General features: G+C 43.6%; 1 protein-coding gene across 6 annotated transcripts in view; it reads left to right on the forward strand.

Moving 5' to 3' along the window:
• Positions 1–271: 271 nt before the first annotated feature.
• LOC308131317 (aryl hydrocarbon receptor-like) overlaps positions 272–22854 on the forward strand; it is a 59409-nt gene continuing 36826 nt past the window's right edge. For all 6 annotated transcript variants that reach the window (XR_013936657.1, XR_013936658.1, XR_013936659.1 and 3 more), the window contains exons 1-2: positions 272–774; positions 19748–19938. Coding sequence is in view for 2 of the 6 variants with exons in the window: in XM_080498018.1 (XP_080354144.1) it covers positions 716–774; positions 19748–19938 (250 nt within the window). In the remaining 4 variants the exon portion in view is untranslated. The remainder of the gene's footprint in view (positions 775–19747; positions 19939–22854) is intronic.

Here is a 22854-nt window from a genome sequence, read left to right on the forward strand (position 1 = left end):
ACCAAATCCCCTTTAGATATTGTTCTTCAAGAAACAGTTCAGCACATAGTTCTCAAATGGAGAACTGTCAGTTCTCTGAGGCTCAATACCGAGAGAAACCGTCACATCAGTCACACTTGGAACTTCATGAAGTACCCTTGAAAAAGAAGAGTTCCGTCTTCAAACAAAACGAGTTTCAGCGGCTCAGAACGAGCTTTTAAAGCAGCGTTGGGTGAAAAGCAGAGCCAGGAAGGCTCCAGTCCACCTTAAACCCTCGGAACACGCACATTTCCTGAAAACGCCCCGTGAGACCGAAGCAGAGCAGCCCGAGTCTCCGCGACCGAAGCCCGACAGCAAGACCGAGCCGCGCCGTTCGGACGGGGGGGTGAAGGGAAGGCTTTGGGCCCCACTCCCACTCCGAACTTTTTATTTGCCACCCCTCCCCGCGACTCCTGCCTCTTTATTTTCTTTTCAACTTTTTGTTCCCCTTCTCGTCTCAAAGTTTTCCGACTTCCAGCCGCAGCGGGACAGAGGTCCGGAGCGGCGCCGCTCAGAGGAGCCTCCAGAGCGGCCAGCAGTCCTCCGCGGACCCCCGGCATGGGAAGAACCGGCTGAACCGGCGGCGCTTGACACACCGGGGGAAGCGAGCCTGCGTCGGACTAACACGGCGGAAACGAGTCGCTCTCGCTCGCCTTCCTTGTTTCCCGGCTCGAGGGGGTCGGGAGGCGGGGGCGACATGTTGGGGAACCCGGGGACGTACGCGAACAAGAAGAGGAAGAAACCCGTCCTGAAACAGTAAGAAACACCGATTAAACCCCGTTTTCTACCTTTAATTCGGCCAGACTGGCGCTTATCTCAGTCGACAGCAACACACGTGGCGGTTAAAATGTCCTGAAAGTGTCGCTAAGCCACTGAAACTCTATGAGAAGAGAAGAATCCCAGTTAGGGTGCAAAGTTCAGTTATTTCAAGTTTCCGTCCAGAAAAGCAACGTGAAGGTTCTGCTGAACTACATTTCCCAGGTGTGCATCGAGTTCCATTACTACAACCTGGTGAGCTGCACAAATACACAATACAGGGTCATATATATCCTGTACTATACTATACTACACTATACTGTGTAGTCCTGGTGTTTTATATAGGCACACTTTTGCATTATATTAATTAGTCAAATCTACAGTTTTCCTTCAATATATAGTACACTGAGGTACTAGTAGTGTACACAAGTGTGTCATCAAATGTGAGCTGAAATAGTACTCAGGATGTGGTTAAGTGTTTTACTGCCCAACATTTAACCTGTAAATGATGTTAATATTAACCCAAGAGTACTATGTGAGGGCAAGTCATACAAGGCTTTGATTGAACTTGAAAGAGTTATTCATGTAAGCCTACTTTAGAGTCAGGATTACAAAGTTATGTGCACACAACTAGTTTACATCACCTTTTCATAAAAGCTTTACTGTGAATTACTGAACCTGTTTATTTAAAGGAGAAACCCACTGATGAAGCCCAGGATTGCAAATCTACTGCAAAACATACTGAAACCAACCTTTTTGATGCTGTTTTGACTCAGTTAATAAGTATTTGAATAGTTTTTTCCAAATATGACGAGTGTTTGATAACGTTGACTTTGGCTACATGTAAAGAACAATATATTATTTAGTGTATTTATATTTATAGCACGACCATATCTGTATTTGTAAAGTGCTTTCGCACAACCATGGTTGAAACAAAGTGCTATAAACTATACAGTACAGGATTTCAACATGAAAAAAAATCCCCAAAACGATATAAAACGAATAAACTACCAACGTCTGGTTCTGGGTCAAGAGCCAGTGTACAGTGTATGAATGAGATGTGTCCGACTGCATGTTTTTGTGTGTTTTGTAAGCGTAGATACCAAGTAGATCTACTGTATTCTTGTTCACAGAAGTTCTTTTTTGTTTGCTTAGCCCACAGTCAACAAGTTATAAAATGAAGTGTTAAATAGTGTAGATAACAGCTTTAAGGTGGACTGAGGCGCTGGTGAACCCCCGTCACCCCCCCCCACTGATGTTTATTTGACACGAAACATCAAAATAGGTCAGATTTTTCCACTTGCAGCAGTTAAATGTGGCTCTGGTGTAGTTTTTTTTCCCTCTTTGCTGGTAACTGGGAGTGACTTGCTCGCTCCGCTTGCTTTTTGTTTCCCACTTTTCTTTCAGGCCACCTTAAGAATGTGTGTCTCTCTTTGGATCTGGCATGGATATGTTGCCCTCTCGCATTAATCACAATCAAGTTGGAGAGTCGGCTGCTGCTCTCACGCGATGCTCCGAGGAGGGGGAGGCTCATGGGCTCAGAGTGTGTTATTGTAATCTGATACGGCCTGGCGCTGCCTTGCTCAGGGACCGCTGCTGCTGCTGCTGCCGCCGCTGCTGCCGCCGCCTCCGCCTCGCTCTGCTTCTTCCCTTCTCTCTCCCTCTTTGCAGCGCCTTTTTTCAGGTTTCCTCCAGCAGACTGCACACTAAAAATACAAGGCCAGGAAGTACTGGAGGGCTTTCGTCGTCGTACCGAGTGAAAATACTTTCATGGAACGTCCGTCCAACTGTGTCACAAACAAGATCTCAAGAAAAATCACAGACGTTTGCCTGTTTTCTCCCTGCTTGCACATTTCGTATCTTCGGCCCTGCATTTTGCACGACAGCACGACTTTTTGAAAAGTGCTCCTCGGGTGCTACTATTTGAAAAAGGCTCTGACTCCGTCTCCATGTAAATGGATGAAAATCCGACTTCTCGAAAATACTCCGTCTCCATGAAAACAGGGAAAACGAAAGCTGCGAATGCCCAGCATGGCCACAAAAAGTAGTTCTTCTGCACATGCTCAGTAGACGGACAGTGACTGATGGCGGCCTCCAGAGTGTCATGGCTGCCAGGCCTCGTTCTGCCGGGACTTTGTAGTTTTATAGTTGACCCAGAATAACAGTCCAACTTCGTCTTCTGTCCATACAAGTGTCCGTGTATATACCATTGTTAATGCCGAAAGCATATTGGTACGTGGCCCAACATGAAAACTACATCGTTTTTCAAAATGTTGCTGTGTGCAGGGAAAACTTTTCTGAAACCAAAGTGCTGAAAAAAAATCGTTTTTAACTTGAAACGTTGTTTAATCAACTTTAATCTAAACATCATATGGCGTTAAAGTTCATATTTCCACAGTATCAGATTTGTTTTAGTAGGAAGTATTGCCTTTTAGCATTTCATATGAATGCCTGTGTTTTACATGCGAAAGGTACCATGAGCTTGTAGAATACAGTCGTTGGGTACACCTGTACCCGGCCGCTTGACTGCAACCCAACACATCTCAACTTGGTGAAAACGACCCAAACAAGTTTCACCTCAGCATCAGAATGTGGAATAAAATGGATCAAAGAGATTTTCCTGCGATATAGTCACTGGTCTGAGTTCTGCAGTAGAAACCTCTGGATGCGCCACACGGTGGAGGAGCGGAGTTTTTTGTGAGTTTCTGTTTGATTGTTTTTGGTACTTCGACTCCCTCTCACGGTACAAAAACGTGTTTTTAGCGAAAAGGCGTCTCAAAATTGGCTGTACAGTCAAAGTGTCTGTAGTTGTCTGTCTCTTGTGTGAAGTTGTGAAATGTTTTAAGATAATATAAAATAGATTATTTAAATATTATCTTTAAACATTTAACAACATCACTTGTGTAATCCGTTACAAAAAAGGTTTTGAGTTCCGTGAGCCTGTTAGACTTTACAGTTCTGGGATCAGTCTCTATTCTGCCCATTATAACCTGTGATCAGCTCGTCTCCTGTTTGACCCCTGAGTCTGAGGAATCGGGCAAACAAATATAACTTTTGACAAAGGTTTATGGGGAATGGCTAAAAAAAAGAGTAAACTGCATTTCAGAGATGTCAGAGGTCAAAGGAAATGAGTCAGACTGGTAAGAGTTTCAAATACACTTTGGTACGACGACATTATGCAGATTTTTCTGAATGTTGATCTTTGAAGTTGGAGCTAAAGTTCTGCAGCTAAAGATCCGCAACCAATGCTGACATTCAAAGAAATTCACTAAAACTGGCAAAAAGAAAATGTAAAAGTATTTTGGTGAGAGACGGGTCCGATCCAGTATCGGTGTCGGGTTCCGATACCAACGGAATTCATGGATCGGAAATTTCTGATCCAACCTGCAGATTTCTGATCCATGAAGCCTCGTCTGCTTTACTGTTGCCGAAACGACTCCAGTGTTTCCCTGCTGCTGCTCTGCCGGCTGCAAACTGTGGACTGGATTTCCAGCAGGCTAGGGAAGTAGCACTGTGCTATCCAACCTTTCATGACATGTCTGCATGTTTGGACGTATTTCAGGCTCAAAACAGCACAAAGCCTCAGAAACATGATGTTAGTAAAGCCGTTGTACAGCGAGGCGCTGCTCTGGAGCCAGACGTCACCGTTTTAAAACTCCAGCTGACGGAGGAGAAGCTCTGACATCAGAACAATGAGCAGCAGCGCCCCCAGGCTGTAGCAGGAGATTCACACCTCCGTGAAGCTGCGTCCTCCTCCACGCTAAACTCCCTGGAAATAGTCCCAATGGTCGGAGCTGCTTAGAGCTGGAAACATTCTGTTACTGCTGCGTTGATGAAGAATTTCTCAGGAATTAATAAAGTGATTGTGAGGTTTTAAACATAGAACTAGTTTATTAGAGACCATGAAGTCACTCAGACCCTCACATTGTCCACATGGTTTATAGAACTAGTTTATTAGAGACCCACATTGTCCCCATGGTTTATAGAACTAGTTTATTAGAGACCCACATTGTCCACATGGTTTATAGAACTAGTTTATTAGAGACCCACATTGTCCACATGGAACTAAAATACTTGGTCCTGCGTCCTTTCCCGACCTTCTACTGACCTCAAGTCGTCTGTAGAGAGAAAACAGTCAAACATTCATACATCTCATACTTTCCTGTAGAGAAGAGTTTATTACAGCCTCTTATAAAATGAACAATAATGATAATAATAATATAAAAGCAAACAGAGCTCTGGTATCGGACTAGTATCGTATCGGCAGATATCCAAATTCAGGTATTGGATCGATTCCAAAGTGAAAAACCTGAATCGGTGCTTCTCTTCTGGTCTGATCAACCTCCATTCCTGCTGCTCTGTAAACGTTGGGCCCAGAGTTTCATGTAAACAACATGACAGCATGGATCCATCCTGGCTTGTATCAACAGTTCATGCTGCAGCTGGTAGGATACTGGTGTGTGTGTGTGTGTGTGTGTGTGTGTGTGTGTGTGTGTGTGTGTGTGTGTGTGTGTGTGTGTGTGTGTGTGTGTGTGTGTGTGTGTGTGTGTGTGTGTGTGGTTCTTGGCATACTTTGTGTTTGTCCGTCCAAAGTGATGATGGTTTAAATCAAACCACGTTGGTTTTGTCTCTGACCATGTCCTTCTTTATACGACTGTTATTTCCAGACGTCCAATCAAAGTGCTTTCTTCAACATGTCGTCATGCGTTTGTATGCAAACCCTGTTTGCATTTTAAAAAGTTGGGCTGTACGAGATTGGCTCTTTGGCCCAATGGGTGAAGCCTTGGCCCGATGCTGTTAGTGGTTTCAGAGACATGAAAGTCGAGTCATAACAACTCGCCAATAAAACATGAATTTAACAGACAGTTATGATAAACATTACGTTGCCATAAATATGATGTAAACATTTACCTGCTCAGAGGCTTCATCAATCACACATTCACTGCTAATGCTTTCTGTCTCACTGCTATCTATAGATACAGCAATTATTTACTTTGTTGAATGTTACATATAAATATTAAAACAATAGTGCACAATACAGGCAACATCAATGAAAGAAATGCTGGCAATCTTCCAAAATCCCCCAAAAGGATCAATGATTGGACAATGATTAATGGTCATTTATGAGCTTCCAATGATTTGTAGGTGAAATCCTCCTGTTTCAAACCTGCTGGTGAGATTTAGTTCTGGGACAACTTGAGCCTCTTTACTTGAAACAGTGAATTCAATGGTCTGACATAGCTTGTTATTTTAGGGATGTTTATTTTTTACAGGCTCGGCTATCATTAAACTTGTTTGTGGCTACAGAAGGGCAGATCTTTTCAGTCTAATGAACCACTGTCGACAGGGGAAAAGAAAAAAAAAAAAAGAATGTGTGATTTTCTGGGAAGGAGCTGTTAATTCAAATCCGAATCTGGAGGAGGTTTAAACTGAGCCAAAAGGAGACTGAATATTTGACATTTGCCTGATGACTTCTGTGAACAAACCAGAACTTTTCTGGTCTAAATATAAACATCATCTACCACTGGTTTGTGTCTCAATGCAAACATGCAACTGGGCCTTTTTTAGTGGATGGCGTCTGATTGACATGACTTTAAATGCAGGGATTGATTGTTGACATCAAACCAAATCCAAGTAAAGTTCTGTTTTGGCCTGCAGCTGCAAACATATAGCGTCTATATACACATAGCGTACTGGTTCAATCGGTAACGCTTTACTTTTGCTGTTAATGTGCATCAGACTGCAGTGTAGAGCACAGAGGTCTGGCGAGTTGTGTACTGGCTGTTCCCAGTGTAAATCCCCAAAATAAAAAGGTGGCCTGTGTGCAGACGGCTGTGTTTGTGGAGATGCGGGGCCGTGCAGCCAGGCTGAGGTTTCCTGCACAGCCAGCTGGCCTGGGCTGCACAAAGGCACTATTGAACCAGGCTGTAAAAAAGCTGTGGTCACTACACACAGGGGCATTCCACGGCAGACCTGCCCATCCAGAGTCCCAGTTTTATTACCCGGACATTTGCTGTGTACGTCTGCGCCACTGAGCATCTGATTGTATTATTAAAAAATGCCAGATTAATGTGTTCTGCGACAGCGGTCCCCAACCTCTTTTGCTCCACGGACCGGTTTAATGTGAGACAATATTTTCTCGGACCGCCCTTGAGGTGTGGCGCACAAATACAACAAAATTAAATGATACCACCAACAAAAACTGTGGTATTTTGTAAAAGTAACAATAAACTTGGATCCCCTGTGTACTTGTTCGTCTTTCTACTTACTTTAATGTTCTTCTTCTGTCTCCTCACTGGACGTTCTCCCCTGAGCAAAGAAGTGGGTTTAATATCAGTTAATGTGTCACGTGACCGAGACAAGCGTGAGTCATCGACAGATGCAACGGAGGGAATTCGGTCATTTTTCAAAATAAAAGATTGTTCAGAATCGGATAATAAATAAAACGGAAATAATGTAAGTTATTTATTCTTTCTGTGCGGCCCGGTACCAAACGATAAGACGAGAACAAGCCTGGGAGGAGTCTTGTTCTCCAGTCCCTCAAAGGCAATGTAAAGCTCTACGCAGATGATGGATGCATTTCTGTGGCCTGACCTGAAGTCGGCTTCCAGGTTCCTCCCTTGAACAAACGACCCACGCAATGTTTCCACTGAGCGCCACTTTAATCTCCAACAAGCCAGCAAACGGGTGAACAGTCCCACAAATGTTTCATATTCATTATTCAGCCTTGTATTTGTGTTGTGAATTCCAGCGTATTTATTTAACTCTCCTTTGTTTCTCTTTTGTAATTGTGAACACATTTGGAAACAGACCTTGAACTGAGGTGAATCGCAAAAATGTTGCAGTTTAAAAACCTGCTGCAGTCTTTCTGTGAACGATGCTGATTGCAACCACAACAAGGAAACAACTATAGATTCAGGTCTGTAGTGTACGGTCACATCCTATATATACTATATACTATCCCGCTTTGTTCAGTGCAGGGCCACAGGGTGTTGGACTACACCTTGTGTAGGGTAGCCACACCTCCTCATGTTTACACAGTCGGGGACGTCAGCGTCACCAAGTCATCTCCGATGCATGTCTTTGGGTTGTGGGATGAAAGAATCACAAACACACAAAGGGAGAACATGATGACTCCACACAGAAACACTGCGACTGGATTCAAAGCAGGAATGTCACTGTTCCAGCGTGGAACCCGTCACCACGAGAGTGTGTTGTTTATATACATTTGCATTGCATCAAGTCAGTGCAATTTCTGGTTGTGTTGCGCAAATTGTCAATAAATATAGGTTTATGCTATTCTTCATTTCAGTTTTGTTTGCAGCACAGCAAAACAGGCCCCCAAATGTTCAACAGTCAAAGTCATCCAAAGTGGGGATTCAGTCCGATCGCTGGCTTTAATCCTCCAATTCTTCACTGAGGTCAACCAGTCGCTTCTTCAGTGCAGCTGCACACAAAGTATCGGGGAATAATGAGGTTTTTCTTTTCACACTGCAGTCCTTGTAACTCCAGTCTCAGAAAGCAGTCGCTGCAGTATAACATGAAATGTTATGTATCAGGTTGGAGAGTTGAAATATGTCTGACATATATACTTATAATAGGTATACGTTTCATATATATATATACTTATAATATACTCATATTGAAATGATCTGTATCATTCCAATATGAGTCTTTGTTGCGGCTGTCGTCGTCTCATTATGTAATACACACAGATCCTTCGAAACGCGACGAGGTTGTAAAGAAAGGCCCGGAACTCATCAGTCGATAAGAATTACTGTCCGTCAGCTTGACAAACGTAACCAGGAGGGTTTTTGCTGTGACGTGTTGTGTTGTAGAAGGAAACGTGAGCTTGTTTTTGGCATCGATACGTCCATACTAATCGGTACCACACTGAACACTCCTGGATGAGTCATCCACAACGTGTTTACCTTGATCTTGTTCTTGCCGCTGTACATTGTTTACAGGCACACAGTTGCGTATAAAACGCCTCAATTGTTGTCGCCAAGCTGCGCGCACAATTGGCGTTCTTTTATTTGCAATGTCTTACAGATTTTTGCGCAGACAAAAGTTAAGGTAGGATAATTGCAGTATATTAAACTAATAAAGACGACAGTGATGATGATGTGCTAATAGGTATTTAACTTAAAGGAAGTAGATCAGAGGTTGTATTCTTCATGGCATTAAGGTGAGATTTGTCTTTGTTTTTTTTTAAATATATCTGCGGTGGCTTTGATAAAGAGATAACGTTGTGCAATTTTTGTGTTGCGCAGCAACGTGCAGGCTGTGAGAATTGCAGGCAGGCGGACATGCTGATAAGAGGTGTGGCGGTGCAGTCACTCTTTGTTCTTTACCCCTTGTTTCACTTTCAAAGAGCAGCGCTCATAAACAGACCACAGGTTGGTTTTTGTGTGTTTTTAACAGTTTTTTAGTGTCAAAGGCAAAGACTCAAAGTGTAAAAAAACAAGTCCTCAACTAACCTCCATGCAGCAGCAAAACCACCATGCACCTAAATTCACTTGTAAACTCTGTTGCAAATCTATATTCTACTGACAAGATGGCGGCAGGTGAACAACAAAGTTCGATTTGAGAGCTGTGAGCTCATTTGGAGGAAAAGTCTGTGACCGTAGAGTTTGGATGAGTTCTGAGCTTCTCTGACACTTCAGGTTTTACTGGTTTCAGACTGGTTTTGTGCTAGTTACGATTTATCTTAACTAGTTCTGTCCTCAGTTTCAATCTTTAGAGCAGATGTTTTGGACTTTTTTTTTAGAACGTTAGACAAGTCTGGCTTTTTGCTTTTCACTTGTTTTTATTCAAACTTGTGTTTTAGTAGTTTACATGTTCTCTAGTTTGAAACTAGTTTTGGATTTAGTATTATTCTTGTTTTTGGACTTGAGCATAATCAAGTTCTGTTGGTTTGACATGAGTCTTGAGGTTTGTTCTTGAGTTGCATTAGACTCGGTTTTATTGACAGACTTGGTTGTAGGTCTGCAGTCTGGACTGGTGCAGACTTGTTGTAGACTGTTGGATGAGGAAATCTTATTCCTGAGCTACTTTAAGCCTTGTTTGGACTTTGTCCTTCGTTTTGGACTCCATGTTGAGACACAGCATGAGCCGACTGTGACACTTGGTTTAGGACTAGTTGTGAACTTTGTTTTACCGTATTTTCTGCCCTATAAGGCGCACCGGGTTATAAGGCGCACCTACATTGATTGACATAATTTACAACTTCATTCATATATAAGGCGCACCGCCCTATAAGGCGCATGGAACAGACAAGTGGTCAGCAACATTTATAGCTCAAAGCCATTATGTTACATTTTCCATTGCTTCTCACACCCAGAGAGGTGCACACACTTTATTTTGATAGTCCTACCTGCAGCCTATGCCAGTACCACACTACACACAAAACCTTCTTCACTACTGGTTGACAACTTACAACTACCGGTAATAATAATAATAATAATAAACTAAACTACATGAACTAAGCAACAAAAACACAACACAACACAATTATTACCGACACCACAAACCAAATATAACCCCCAATAATTGCATTTAAAACACCACAAACAGCTGCAATGAATTATGGGAGTTTCTATCGGCTGCACTGAGGAGCTCAGGTTGAATTTGTCGCTGCAAGGCATGATGTCCCATCATGCCTTGCAGCGACAAATTCATGTTTTGTGTTGTTGGAGGTTATTGTGGCTCGTTGTTGGGCTTGGTGTTGTGTTGATTGTGTTTATGTGTTTTTGTTCCCCAGTTTAGGGAGTCATTATTTCATCTAGTTTATTTTGGTTTGTTAGAATGTTGGTGTGCAACCATGAGTGATGAATGTGTTGTGTGGAGTCTCGTCCGCACTGAAGATCCGGTTGCAAAGTTAGAGTTGTCAAAATAAAAGCTTCTAGTTGTTCAGCTGTCAAATAGCAGCCTGGAGTAGAACAATCGTCCATATATAAGGCGCACCGGGCTATAAGGCGCACTGGCAGCCTTTAAGAAATTTTGAGGTATTTAGGTGCGCCTTATAGGGCGGAAAATACGGTAATCTAAGTTTAGACTAGTTTGGAAGTTCCTCGTGAACTCATGCCGAGACGAGTTCTAAAGTTATGAATTCTCAATGGATGTTTGTAGTGGATCTTGTTTTAGATCTTCTGGAAACATCTTTAATAAAACTCTACTGGTTTTAGACTAGTTTTATTATGATTGCTTTGGACTAATTGTGGATGTTTTTGACTATTTTTTTACTTGGGTTGTTCACTACTTTTGAACTTACTGCTGTGCTTGAACTAAAGCCTACAGAAGATGAAGGGATCAAAGCGTAGACATTCATAAAGGCCCGTTCAGACGTGCCTTTAACCTGCGTTTCAGGTGATCACATCACAAGTGGCGCAGACTGTTTACATTTGTCTGTATCACGCTTTTCTGCCGCACCACTTGAGTTCAGATTCTATTATTATCTCTACGTCACTTTTGCTGAATGGCCCGATTTCGTATGATGCATTTTGCTGCGACGCCGCTGTCCCAGAACGTTAGCGAAGCTCGCTGTACCAGAACGTTAGCGAAGCTCGCTGTACCAGAACGTTAGCGAAGCTCGCCGTCCCAGAACGTTAGCGAAGCTCGCTGTACCAGAACGTTAGCGAAGCTCGCTGTCCCAGAACGTTAGCGAAGCTCGCTGTCCCAGAACGTTTGCGAAGCTCGCTGTCCCAGAACGTTTGCGAAGCTCGCTGTCCCAGAACGCTAGGGAAGCTCGCCATCCCAGAATGTTAGCGAAGCTCGCCGTCCCAGAACGTTAGCGAAGCTCGCCGTCCCAGAACGTTAGCGAAGCTCGCTGTTCACAATACAGAGGTGGGATCCGTCCCTGAACGCCTGGGAAGTGGCGGAAGCACTGCGGGGCCTGTGGACACTTTGAGCTCGCCACTTGTGATCGGATCACCCAAGACCATGTGAATGCCCAGTGTAAACGGCCCCCTGAAACCATGTATTATATAATTAGATATAATTGGGGACCACTGAACGTCAATACTATCGACTAGAAAGTTCATAGCTTCAAGTCAGCCAAGTATCTGAGTGCAATACAAACACTGAACACTCAACTGCTGCAAGATCGTAATTAAGGATAAATGTTCATCGTAAATGTATCATCAGTGTTTCAGTGAAATGTAAACAGTGCAATATACTTATACTCATTTGTTGTTGACTGCCTTGTATATACATTTATAGTTTTTATCTTTGTATTTATAGAGTTGATCTTTTAGTCTTACTCTAGTTTTACTGTGCGCCACAAGACAACTCTTTTAATTCCACTGTGGCAGAACAATAATAATAAAAAACTATTCTATTCTTTATGAAAAAGCATTGGCTGCAGTAAATATTCCAGGTCACATCTTTTGCAAAGTTGACTGAGTTCATCTATGTTTGCTGAAACTCCTGGCTTGTAGTTATTGACATAATCCTGCTGCTGAACGAAGAAACCACCGAACGTTTGGGAAAATGTGAACGCAAGGAAACAACCTTCATCCCACATTAAACATTAAACAGCACGGATACCAGCAGGCTAAATACAAATTACCACAAGTCATTCCGCAGGCTGCTCATGGAGTCTGTCAAAGTGGAAACCAGTTGTTTACCGTGACAGCAGCTTTGTTTGCTCTGTTCCTCTCTTGTTTTAACCACCCAGGTTCAAGTGCAAAAAAACACCGGCTCACGAGGCTCAGCGGAGATTCATGTCACGACTCTCAAATCAGAGCAACATGCTGCGCCGGGAATGAAGCCAAAGTATTGGCAGAAAGTGAGAAACCAAGACAATGCACAAAACCGCTCCTGTCGTCCTTCCAACACACACACACACACACACACACACACACACACACACACACACACACCTGCAGAGAAGAACACCGACTGGGTTGCGGTGGTCAAACCTCAAACAGACGACGAGCTCAGAAGTGAACCAGCTGATGTTCAGCAGCCGAGACGCTTTAAAAGGTTGAGAAGGGATTTTTGCACGAGTCCTTCCTCGTCTCGTTGAAGTGTAACGTGACGCAGCAGCTCTATTTGTGACCGACACTCACTAACACCTCATGTCTTCCCATTCTGGGTATGACTAAGCTGCTTTTGTGCGTTTTCTTTTTGTTAAGTTGTTGAAGGTTGCGGGGAGCTTGATGACAAAACAAGTTGATGGGCCCTGTGTGATGGATGCTGTTTAGTTCCAACTGGGCTTAAACAAACAACATGTGAACATCAGGGCTATACACCCTCCTCAAACTCTGCTGTGGACACGCTGAAAACAAAAACACGTGTGATGTTTGGCGAAGTCAAACATTTACCAGGCAACGGTGTAAATCCTGAGCAGGACACTGGACTTCACTCGCTGGTTATCTAAAGTCTACGACTGCGTGCAGCTTGGCGCTGCAGAAAGATGAGACAATCCTCGCATCTTCCACGTGACGAGTCGTTGGCTGTGAAGTGACGGCTGAAGTAGCAGACGATGGGTTCAGCTTCCGTCCTCAGCGCCGACTCTGGAAATCAAACTTTAAAAAAAAAAAGATCATTTTGACGATATGGAGTCAAAAGAAGTGTGTCTTTGTGCAGCTCGTTTTCACAAGAGCTCTGAAATGTTTGTCTTACTGGTCGTTCCCAGCTGTGGTTGGGAAGGTTACTTCAGAACTGCAATCAGTTACGATTACAAGTTGCTTGTCAAAAAATGTAATCAGTAACTTACTCTAAGTGCGAGCATAAAAAAGTATCGTACCAGAGTACTTTTAGTTACTTTTGGATTACTTCACCAGCAAACATAAAACATACAAACGAAAGAATAGAGTGTCGTCTGCTCAGTGTGTCGACACGTCGATACTCTAATTACTCTCAACAAGTTCTGAACTAAATCAAAACTCAGTAACTGATCAGGTGTCAAACACGGATTTATTTTAAAGAATTAAAACAACAATACAAATAAAGCTTTTAATTTCTATTCAAGAAAATGTGCCCATCTTTTCCAAAACTCTCTCTCTCTCTCTCTCTCTCTCTCTCTCATTCGGTTTCCTCATTGGTTTTAATGTTTTTTCTGGATTAAATATTAATGTTTGATAAGAGGTTGTATCTGGCAGCATGAATCACTGATTGATAATAATTAACAACCTGCTACTCAGTCAACCAGCAGACTTAAAAAAAAGAAAAGGTTACATCACATGTCGCCCCAAATAGACCCTAAAACAGTAGATCCTCTAAACATGTTGAGAATGTCTTCCTCCCATCAGCACCAGTACTGGTTTTGGCAGGTTACTAGCAGGTTAGGAGCTAATATAACTAGTTGGTATTGGCAGGTTACTGACAGGTTATGAGCTAATAAAACTAGTTGGTATTGGCAGGTTACTGACAGGTTAGGAGCTAATTAAACTAGTTGGTATTGGCAGGTTACTAGCAGGTTATGAGCTAATAAAACTAGTTGGTATTGGCAGGTTACTAGCAGGTTATGAGCTAATAAAACTAGTTGGTATTGGCAGGTTACTAGCAGGTTAATGAGCTAATAAAACTAGTTGGTATTGGCAGGTTATGAGCTAATAAAACTAGTTGGTATTGGCAGGTTACTGGCAGGTTAGGAGCTAATAAAACTAGTTGGTATTGGCAGGTTACTAGCAGGTTTTGAGCTAATAAAACTAGTTGGTATTGGCAGGTTACTAGCAGGTTATGAGCTAATAAAACTAGTTGGTATTGGCAGGTTACTAGCAGGTTAATGAGCTAATAAAACTAGTTGGTATTGGCAGGTTATGAGCTAATAAAACTAGTTGGTATTGGCAGGTTACTAGCAGGTTATGAGCTAATAAAACTAGTTGGTATTGGCAGGTTACTAGCAGGTTAATGAGCTAATAAAACTAGTTGGTATTGGCAGGTTATGAGCTAATAAAACTAGTTGGTATTGGCAGGTTACTGGCAGGTTATGAGCTAATAAAACTAGTTGGTATTGGCAGGTTACTAGCAGGTTTTGAGCTAATAAAACTAGTTGGTATTGGCAGGTTACTGACAGGTTATGAGCCAATAAAACTAGTTGGTATTGGCAGGTTACTAGCAGGTTATGAGCTAATATAACTAGTTGGTATTGGCAGGTTACTGACAGGTTATGAGCTAATAAAACTAGTTGGTATTGGCAGGTTACTGACAGGTTAGGAGCTAATTAAACTAGTTGGTATTGGCAGGTTACTAGCAGGTTATGAGCTAATAAAACTAGTTGGTATTGGCAGGTTACTAGCAGGTTATGAGCTAATAAAACTAGTTGGTATTGGCAGGTTACTGACAGGTTATGAGCTAATAAAACCAGTTGGTATTGGCAGGTTACTGACAGGTTAGGAGCTAATTAAACTAGTTGGTATTGGCAGGTTACTAGCAGGTTTTGAGCTAATAAAACTAGTTGGTATTGGCAGGTTACTGACAGGTTATGAGCTAATAAAACTAGTTGGTATTGGCAGGTTACTAGCAGGTTTTGAGCTAATAAAACCAGTTGGTATTGGCAGGTTACTGACAGGTTATGAGCCAATAAAACTAGTTGGTATTGGCAGGTTACTGACAGGTTAGGAGCTAATTAAACTAGTTTACAGAGTCCAGGTGTGTTTCAGTAAAGTCAGCAGGTTTTATCTACCAGATGTTTCTTCAGGTGAGACGTTACAACACTTTCACTGCTGGAGGCGTCATTAGCATCGTACAGAGAGGTGAAGAGGCTCCTCCCACTTTAAAACATAGTGATGTCAGCAGCTGGCTGCAGTATCCATGGCAACGCCTCAGTGTCGGTCTGAAAGCGTCAGGAAGTGTCGCAATGCCAGAGGACGGATCATGTGACACTGCAGTTCTAGTTTATAATCTGATTTTCTATTGTCATTCTGCTCAGTAATCCCACTTTTTTATCAATATACCTGTAATGCGATTACACATTTTCTATGTACTGTAACGGATTACAAGTAAAAAAATGTGTGTCCTAATTACGTGACGCCGCTACAAGTAATCCATTACTACCCAACCCTGGTTAACAGGCAGTGCGTTTCCAGAAGTACTCAGACAATGGTCGTGTTTTCAAATGAAGAGTATCAGGAACGTTCTTATTAAGGTGAAACAGAAGCGTTTGCTGATAGTTATTATCAGAAGTGTTGACTTCGATGTTGTACAACTAATAACTAGCAGAAGTGTCTGCAGACAAAGGTTTGCAGAACGACTGGACTGGAGTTTGCAGAAGGTTTCGAGACATATTTGCACACGGTTGTTTTCAGAAGTTGTTGTGCACAAGGTGTTGCAGGCGTGTTCACTGACGTTGGGCTCTGGAAGTGTTTGCACATAAAGGTTTTCACCACGTTAACAGGAATTGATTTCACAAGTGTTTGCAAACTCTGGATTCTGGGAGGGTTCCCAGGCTGCTGTTTTACTTGCTGACAAGGTTTTGGAGAATTCATGGAGGCTGGTTTAAGTCCTTGCAGACAAAGATTATCAGAAGGGTTTACTGATAAGTATGTTTAATTATGATGGTTTATATTGTTTTCAGACACTGGTTTCTGATGGTTTTCACACACTATATTTTAGGAGTGCTCTCAGGGAATGGTTTCCTCGATTGTGCACACTTCTCCACATAACAATGGTTTTTAAAAGTGTTCTTATCCAGATATAAGAATTTCTGTATGGATGTCTGTGAGAAATGGTGTTTGGCATTTAGTTTCACTCCTGGTTTTATACCAGATTTTGTTGGATTGTTTCAGACTTCCAGTAACGTCGTCGCCCACTGATGATCAAATACTCAAATGTTTTGTGGAAAACCCCTCATCCGGACTTCTGAGAGATTTTCTTCCTTGGAACTTTCTATTTCCACTGAAGCCACCGTGGAGTCAGTCCCATCATCCACCTGTTTATTTGCTTGTTGTTTATATATTCTTTAAATCTCAAAAAATCTTTTGCCTTCCATTGCCAACATTGCTGTTGTTGACAATAACTGCACAATATTTACAAATGCACAAAAATATTTGTATAGTCATGTATGTTGTCTTTCTGCCTTTCACAGTGTAATATAGACTTTAAATGACTTTGACATGGTATGAGAAATACTTGATTGCACAGTAATGAGTCAAACACAACATATTCATTGGTAAATGTACTTAATCCAAACAACACCAGACAAACTAACATGGCTGTGAAAAGCGATAGCTGGACGTGATGGGGGGGGCGGCGCTGAAGCAACACGTCCATGGATAAACTGCAGCAGTCTAATTATAATCACGGTGAATTCCACACTCTCAAAACAGCAAGCAAACTGCATTACTACTGCAGCGTATTTACAGGCACATCCTCCACTGCTTTTCCCTCAACGTCTTTCTATACCCAAACCGTTGGTAATGACAGGCTATTAAATTTCGCACGCCGACCTCAAACCCGAGCTGTCCTTCTCCGAAACAACGCAGGAATGATCTCACTCTTGAGAGACGCCAAGCGCAGACAAAAGCTTGCATTCAGAAGCATTTTGTCCACCTTGGCTTGCTGTGGATCACGGGGTTGAGCAGCAGACGCCTGCTGACGGCACCGGGCCGTATGAAAGGATGATGTTTTAGCAGATCCCCCCCTCATCTCTGCGTGGATTTCTTATCTCCGCAGAACAATAGCAGCGACATGCCGCCAGAAACCTTGGCCTCAGACCTTAAGGCAGAGCAGCTGAGCGCCCGCCAGATGCTCGGGGATGACTCAGATATACGAGAGGCGTGTTGTTGTGTGCACATGTACAGCTGCCGACAAACAAAGGCCCGAAATCTGAACGTAGGAGCCTTCGCAAAATCCGGCTCAAGCCTTCAAAGAGCTTTCCAGATGCAAAAATAGAAGGGAGAAGGAAAAAAAACCCAAAAACGCACAGTGCTTTCACCATGTAGCATATGGGAAACATTGAAGTAGACATCAACATGGGATCACTGGGTCTCAGCAGCAGCAGCTCCATGCTCTCCAGGGAGGAAGCAGTGATTGTGATGCACTTAAAGCACAGTACCAAGAGTCCTGGTACTGACCTTTTAGAAACATGCAGCACAAAATGAAGGACCACGTTTCATCTGTGAACTCAGTACTTTGCTCTGAAGGACCAGTTCTGAGCTTTTAAAAGCACTGAGCTGTGAAGTAGGAAACGACACAGAGCCCAACAGTTTCTTTTACCTGTTCTGGTCTGTGAGGGAACCTGTGGCCTCCTACAAACTCTGTGAGAACTGTTCCACAGCTGGAAAACTGTTCCACAGCTGGAATGTCTTCGAGAGTTCAGTGGTGAAGAACATATACCGGCTATCCATTGACCAGCGTTCAATGTATTCTTTCATGAGTCAACTCTTATTGATCGCTTTGTCTCGACAGTGTGTCAGTCTGCAACTCTGGAGTTGGTTAGGAACCAGATCAGAGCATCAGGCTTCACGTGAGCAGGATGAGTTTACGCTTGTTTTCACATCGGTCACACTTTTTCATAGATCAGTATGTGATGGGAACATGAAGACGAGATCAGACGTTACTGTTTCACTTGGTGTGCGTGTGTGTGTGTGTGTGCGTGTGTGTGTGTGTGTGTGTGTGTGTGTGTGTGTGTGTGTGTGTGTGTGTGTGTTTTATTAGAGTAGTAAATTTAAAGTTCCAGTGACCATATACAGTTACTAGTAAGTTACTGTCGTCCTCTTGAATTAAAACAAGGCAGTATTGTTCATGCTGGAATGCCTCCAATGACAGTTATTTTATAAAGCGATTTTGATGGATGACAACTTTCATTGCATTTACTGATCACATCTGTATTTTGGGGGGAAAAGGAAGTTCTGTGTTTTGTAAGAACCACTTTAATGTGCAACCATTGATTATGAAATGTGAGAACATGTCAGAAATATTGCATTTGGCCTATTAATTACAAAATGTGGCAGATTATTATGAAATGTGGGCATTATTACTCACTGAGGTATCAGGTGACATTTATATTTTGTAGATTGATTTCACGATACATTATTAATTTACTACTGTGTTAATGCTTTGAAATGTTCAGTTTCTCTTCGTTTAAAAGCAAAGGCTTCTCAATACACTTACTTTGGAATAGGTGACACCAAGATGTTTGTCTTTGGAGTTGCATGACGGCAAGGTGAGTTTATTTGTACAACAACAACCAGACACAAGGCTTCATTTCATTCTTGCAATATTTTCCAGATTGTAGTGACCTGATTTTGTTATTGTCTTAAAGTGTGTGTGTGTGTGTGCGTGTGTGTGCGTGCGTGCGTGCGTGCGTGCGTGCGTGTGCCTTTTGAAATACACAGACGTTTCCTGAGTTAATTTAGAAAATACAATCAACTGAAGTGAGCCAGTTGATCTTTATATATGGAGACTTTTCTTATCCAGCATCTCCCACAGAAAGGTTCGGCCTGTTTCACTTCACTTCCACCGTGAGGCCGTTCTCCTGTGTTTCTGTGTGTTTTCGACCAAATGGCGACGCTCATGTTTCAGATGTCCGACACGCTGGCGGATCTTGCCTGTGATTGGACGGCTGCACTGCCAAAGTCCCGGGAACCATTGTAATGACTAATATATTGGCACAAGGCTCCACTTCCCTGCTTCATTGGATTGTTTTACCATTAGTGTTCAAGAAGCAAAGGCTATAAGAATTCTGGAGACCAGATCCTGTGAACGGTGACGGGACACTGAGTTGTTGCTTCGTGTTTCTTGGCCATAGTTTACGTTTTCCCCTGTAAAAGCTGACTTTGTGAACCTTTGTGAGCTGGCAGCCTGCTGACTCATCTCAACTTCACTGTGTAATCATCACATTAGTGGCCTCCTAATTATTTTCTCAGAGTAATTTTGAACTTCTAAAGGTTGATGTGGGTCAAGCGCGTCTGCCGTGTGCCGAGGTTTCGCCCACAACAGACGTCTGGCTGCGCTCCGGCGAGGGTTTGGTGCCGTGAACACAGCTGCCCTCACTGACCACGCATCTCTAAATTCTCCTCTGCAGAAAGAAGATCAACGACGGCAATGGCGTCGTTAAGTCCAATCCCTCGAAGCGCCACCGGGATCGGCTGAACGGGGAGCTGGACCGGCTGATGGACCTGCTGCCCTTCTCCGAGGACGTACGATCTCGTCTGGACAAGCTGTCGGTGCTGCGCCTCAGCGTGGGCTACCTCCGGGTCAAGAGCCACTTCAAAGGTAAGCAGCAGCTCCAGCTGGGCCTCCTGACGACTCAACCCTTTGTTTTCTTGTGGTTCTGGTGCTTTTAAGCTTTGCGGGTAAACAATGAAAGCCTGAGAAGCTTTAAGACGAACCAGACGGGGAAGGTTTGAGGGGAGACGTGTGACGACGGCGTGCAGCTGCTTCAATCTGATGTGCACCTCTAATAATGTGGGACCTGAGAAAGATCCCCACGGATTAGAGGATAGACTCTCCAATTACTCTCCAAGTGTCTGAAAAACAAGTCCTGTTTGAAAATTCCTCTGCAGAAACATCTGTCTGTGGTCGTGACACTATAACCTTAGAAGCACCTGCCTGATATTGTGATTGCTCGACACTTTATCTCACCAAACTGCCGCCATCCATCAAGGCTTGCACTCCAGTCGACCTCTGAAGGAATGCTGCAGTGTCCAACACCCAGAGGTCAACTCCAGCGCCTTTACGTTCGGGAAGTTTGCCTTTTCTTGGACCAGATTTGAGGGATTCCCACCACATGAGCGGTTTCTGAGAAGCTCCGAGTCAGCACAATTCACACCCTGTCAAGCCGGTTCAAATCCTCCGTTTTCTGTATCGAACACATCTTGTCTGGGAACGATATGTTCAGTGGTAACGATGTTATGATCAACAAATACATTCTGAAGCTTTGTGACCCCTTGAAAGGCCTTATGAAGATTTTAAAGTTTCATAAACGTTTTTCTTTTGTCGCTCCATCCATTCATTCATCCATTCATTCATCCATTCATTCATTCCGTAATTGTTCCTGTGAGTTTTCAGTTGGATGAGATTCCTGATCACAACTTGCATGAGTACCAAACTGGCAAAGCAAGGGTATGGTTACAGTAAATGATGTGTGTGCGTCACAAAAAGAAGTGTCACAGTTGCACGGTGTTTACAATGAAAATGTGCAGTTTGTCCGACAAGGAAATAGAAGTTTTGTGACAGTTTGTGTGAGTGAGGTTTTGATAAAGTGAGACACTTTGTAAAATTATATAAACAATAAAATTAGAGATAAAAGAGATCAATAAAATGTGATTGAAGAGCTAAATGACTCAAAACGTTGGATAACGACGCTTCATGATGTGTAAGGAAATGCTTTGACGGCGTGATTGAGATTCTCTGTGCTCACTGTTTAGATCAATCACTGTTTAGATCAATCACTTTAGATCAATCACTGTTTAGATCAATCACTTTAGATCAATCACTGTTTAGATCAATCACTTTAGATAAATGTTGACTGACGTCTTTTCTGGAAGACGAAGGTCTTGGTTGATCCCTACGCCCAGTAAACACATGTACCCTGCTGGTTGCTCCCTACGCCCAGTAAACACATGTACCCTGCTGGTTGATCCCTACACCCAGTAAACACATGTACCCTGCTGGTGGATCCCTACGCCCAGTAAACACATGTACCCTGCTGGTGGATCCCTACGCCCAGTAAACACATGTACCCTGCTGGTTGATCCCTACACCCAGTAAACACATGTACCCTGCTGGTGGATCCCTACACCCAGTAAACACATGTACCCTGCTGGTGGATCCCTACGCCCAGTAAACACATGTACCCTGCTGGTTGATCCCTACACCCAGTAAACACATGTACCCTGCTGGTGGATCCCTACACCCAGTAAACACATGTACCCTGCTGGTGGATCCCTACACCCAGTAAACACATGTACCCTGCTGGTGGATCCCTACGCCCAGTAAACACATGTACCCTGCTGGTTGATCCCTACACCCAGTAAACACATGTACCCTGCTGGTTGATCCCTACGCCCAGTAAACACATGTACCCTGCTGGTGGATCCCTACGCCCAGTAAACACATGTACCCTGCTGGTGGATCCCTACACCCAGTAAACACATGTACCCTGCTGGTGGATCCCTACGCCCAGTAAACACATGTACCCTGCTGGTGGATCCCTACACCCAGTAAACACATGTACCCTGCAGGTTGATCCCTACACCCAGTAAACACATGTACCCTGCAGGTTGATCCCTACACCCAGTAAACACATGTACCCTGCTGGTGGATCCCTACGCCCAGTAAACACATGTACCCTGCTGGTGGATCCCTACACCCAGTAAACACATGTACCCTGCTGGTTGATCCCTACGCCCAGTAAACACATGTACCCTGCTGGTTGCTCCCTACACCCAGTAAACACATGTACCCTGCTGGTTGCTCCCTACACCCAGTAAACACATGTACCCTGCTGGTGGATCCCTACACCCAGTAAACACATGTACCCTGCTGGTGGATCCCTACACCCAGTAAACACATGTACCCTGCTGGTTGCTCCCTACACCCAGTAAACACATGTACCCTGCTGGTGGATCCCTACGCCCAGTAAACACATGTACCCTGCTGGTGGATCCCTACACCCAGTAAACACATGTACCCTGCTGGTGGATCCCTACGCCCAGTAAACACATGTACCCTGCTGGTTGATCCCTACACCCAGTAAACACATGTACCCTGCTGGTTGATCCCTACGCCCAGTAAACACATGTACCCTGCTGGTGGATCCCTACGCCCAGTAAACACATGTACCCTGCTGGTGGATCCCTACACCCAGTAAACACATGTACCCTGCTGGTGGATCCCTACGCCCAGTAAACACATGTACCCTGCTGGTTGATCCCTACACCCAGTAAACACATGTACCCTGCTGGTGGATCCCTACACCCAGTAAACACATGTACCCTGCTGGTGGATCCCTACGCCCAGTAAACACATGTACCCTGCTGGTTGATCCCTACACCCAGTAAACACATGTACCCTGCTGGTGGATCCCTACACCCAGTAAACACATGTACCCTGCTGGTGGATCCCTACGCCCAGTAAACACATGTACCCTGCTGGTTGATCCCTACACCCAGTTAACACATGTACCCT

This window comes from Blennius ocellaris, assembly GCF_963422515.1.
Source record: "Blennius ocellaris genome assembly, chromosome: 6".
NCBI classification, from domain to species: domain Eukaryota; kingdom Metazoa; phylum Chordata; class Actinopteri; order Blenniiformes; family Blenniidae; genus Blennius; species Blennius ocellaris.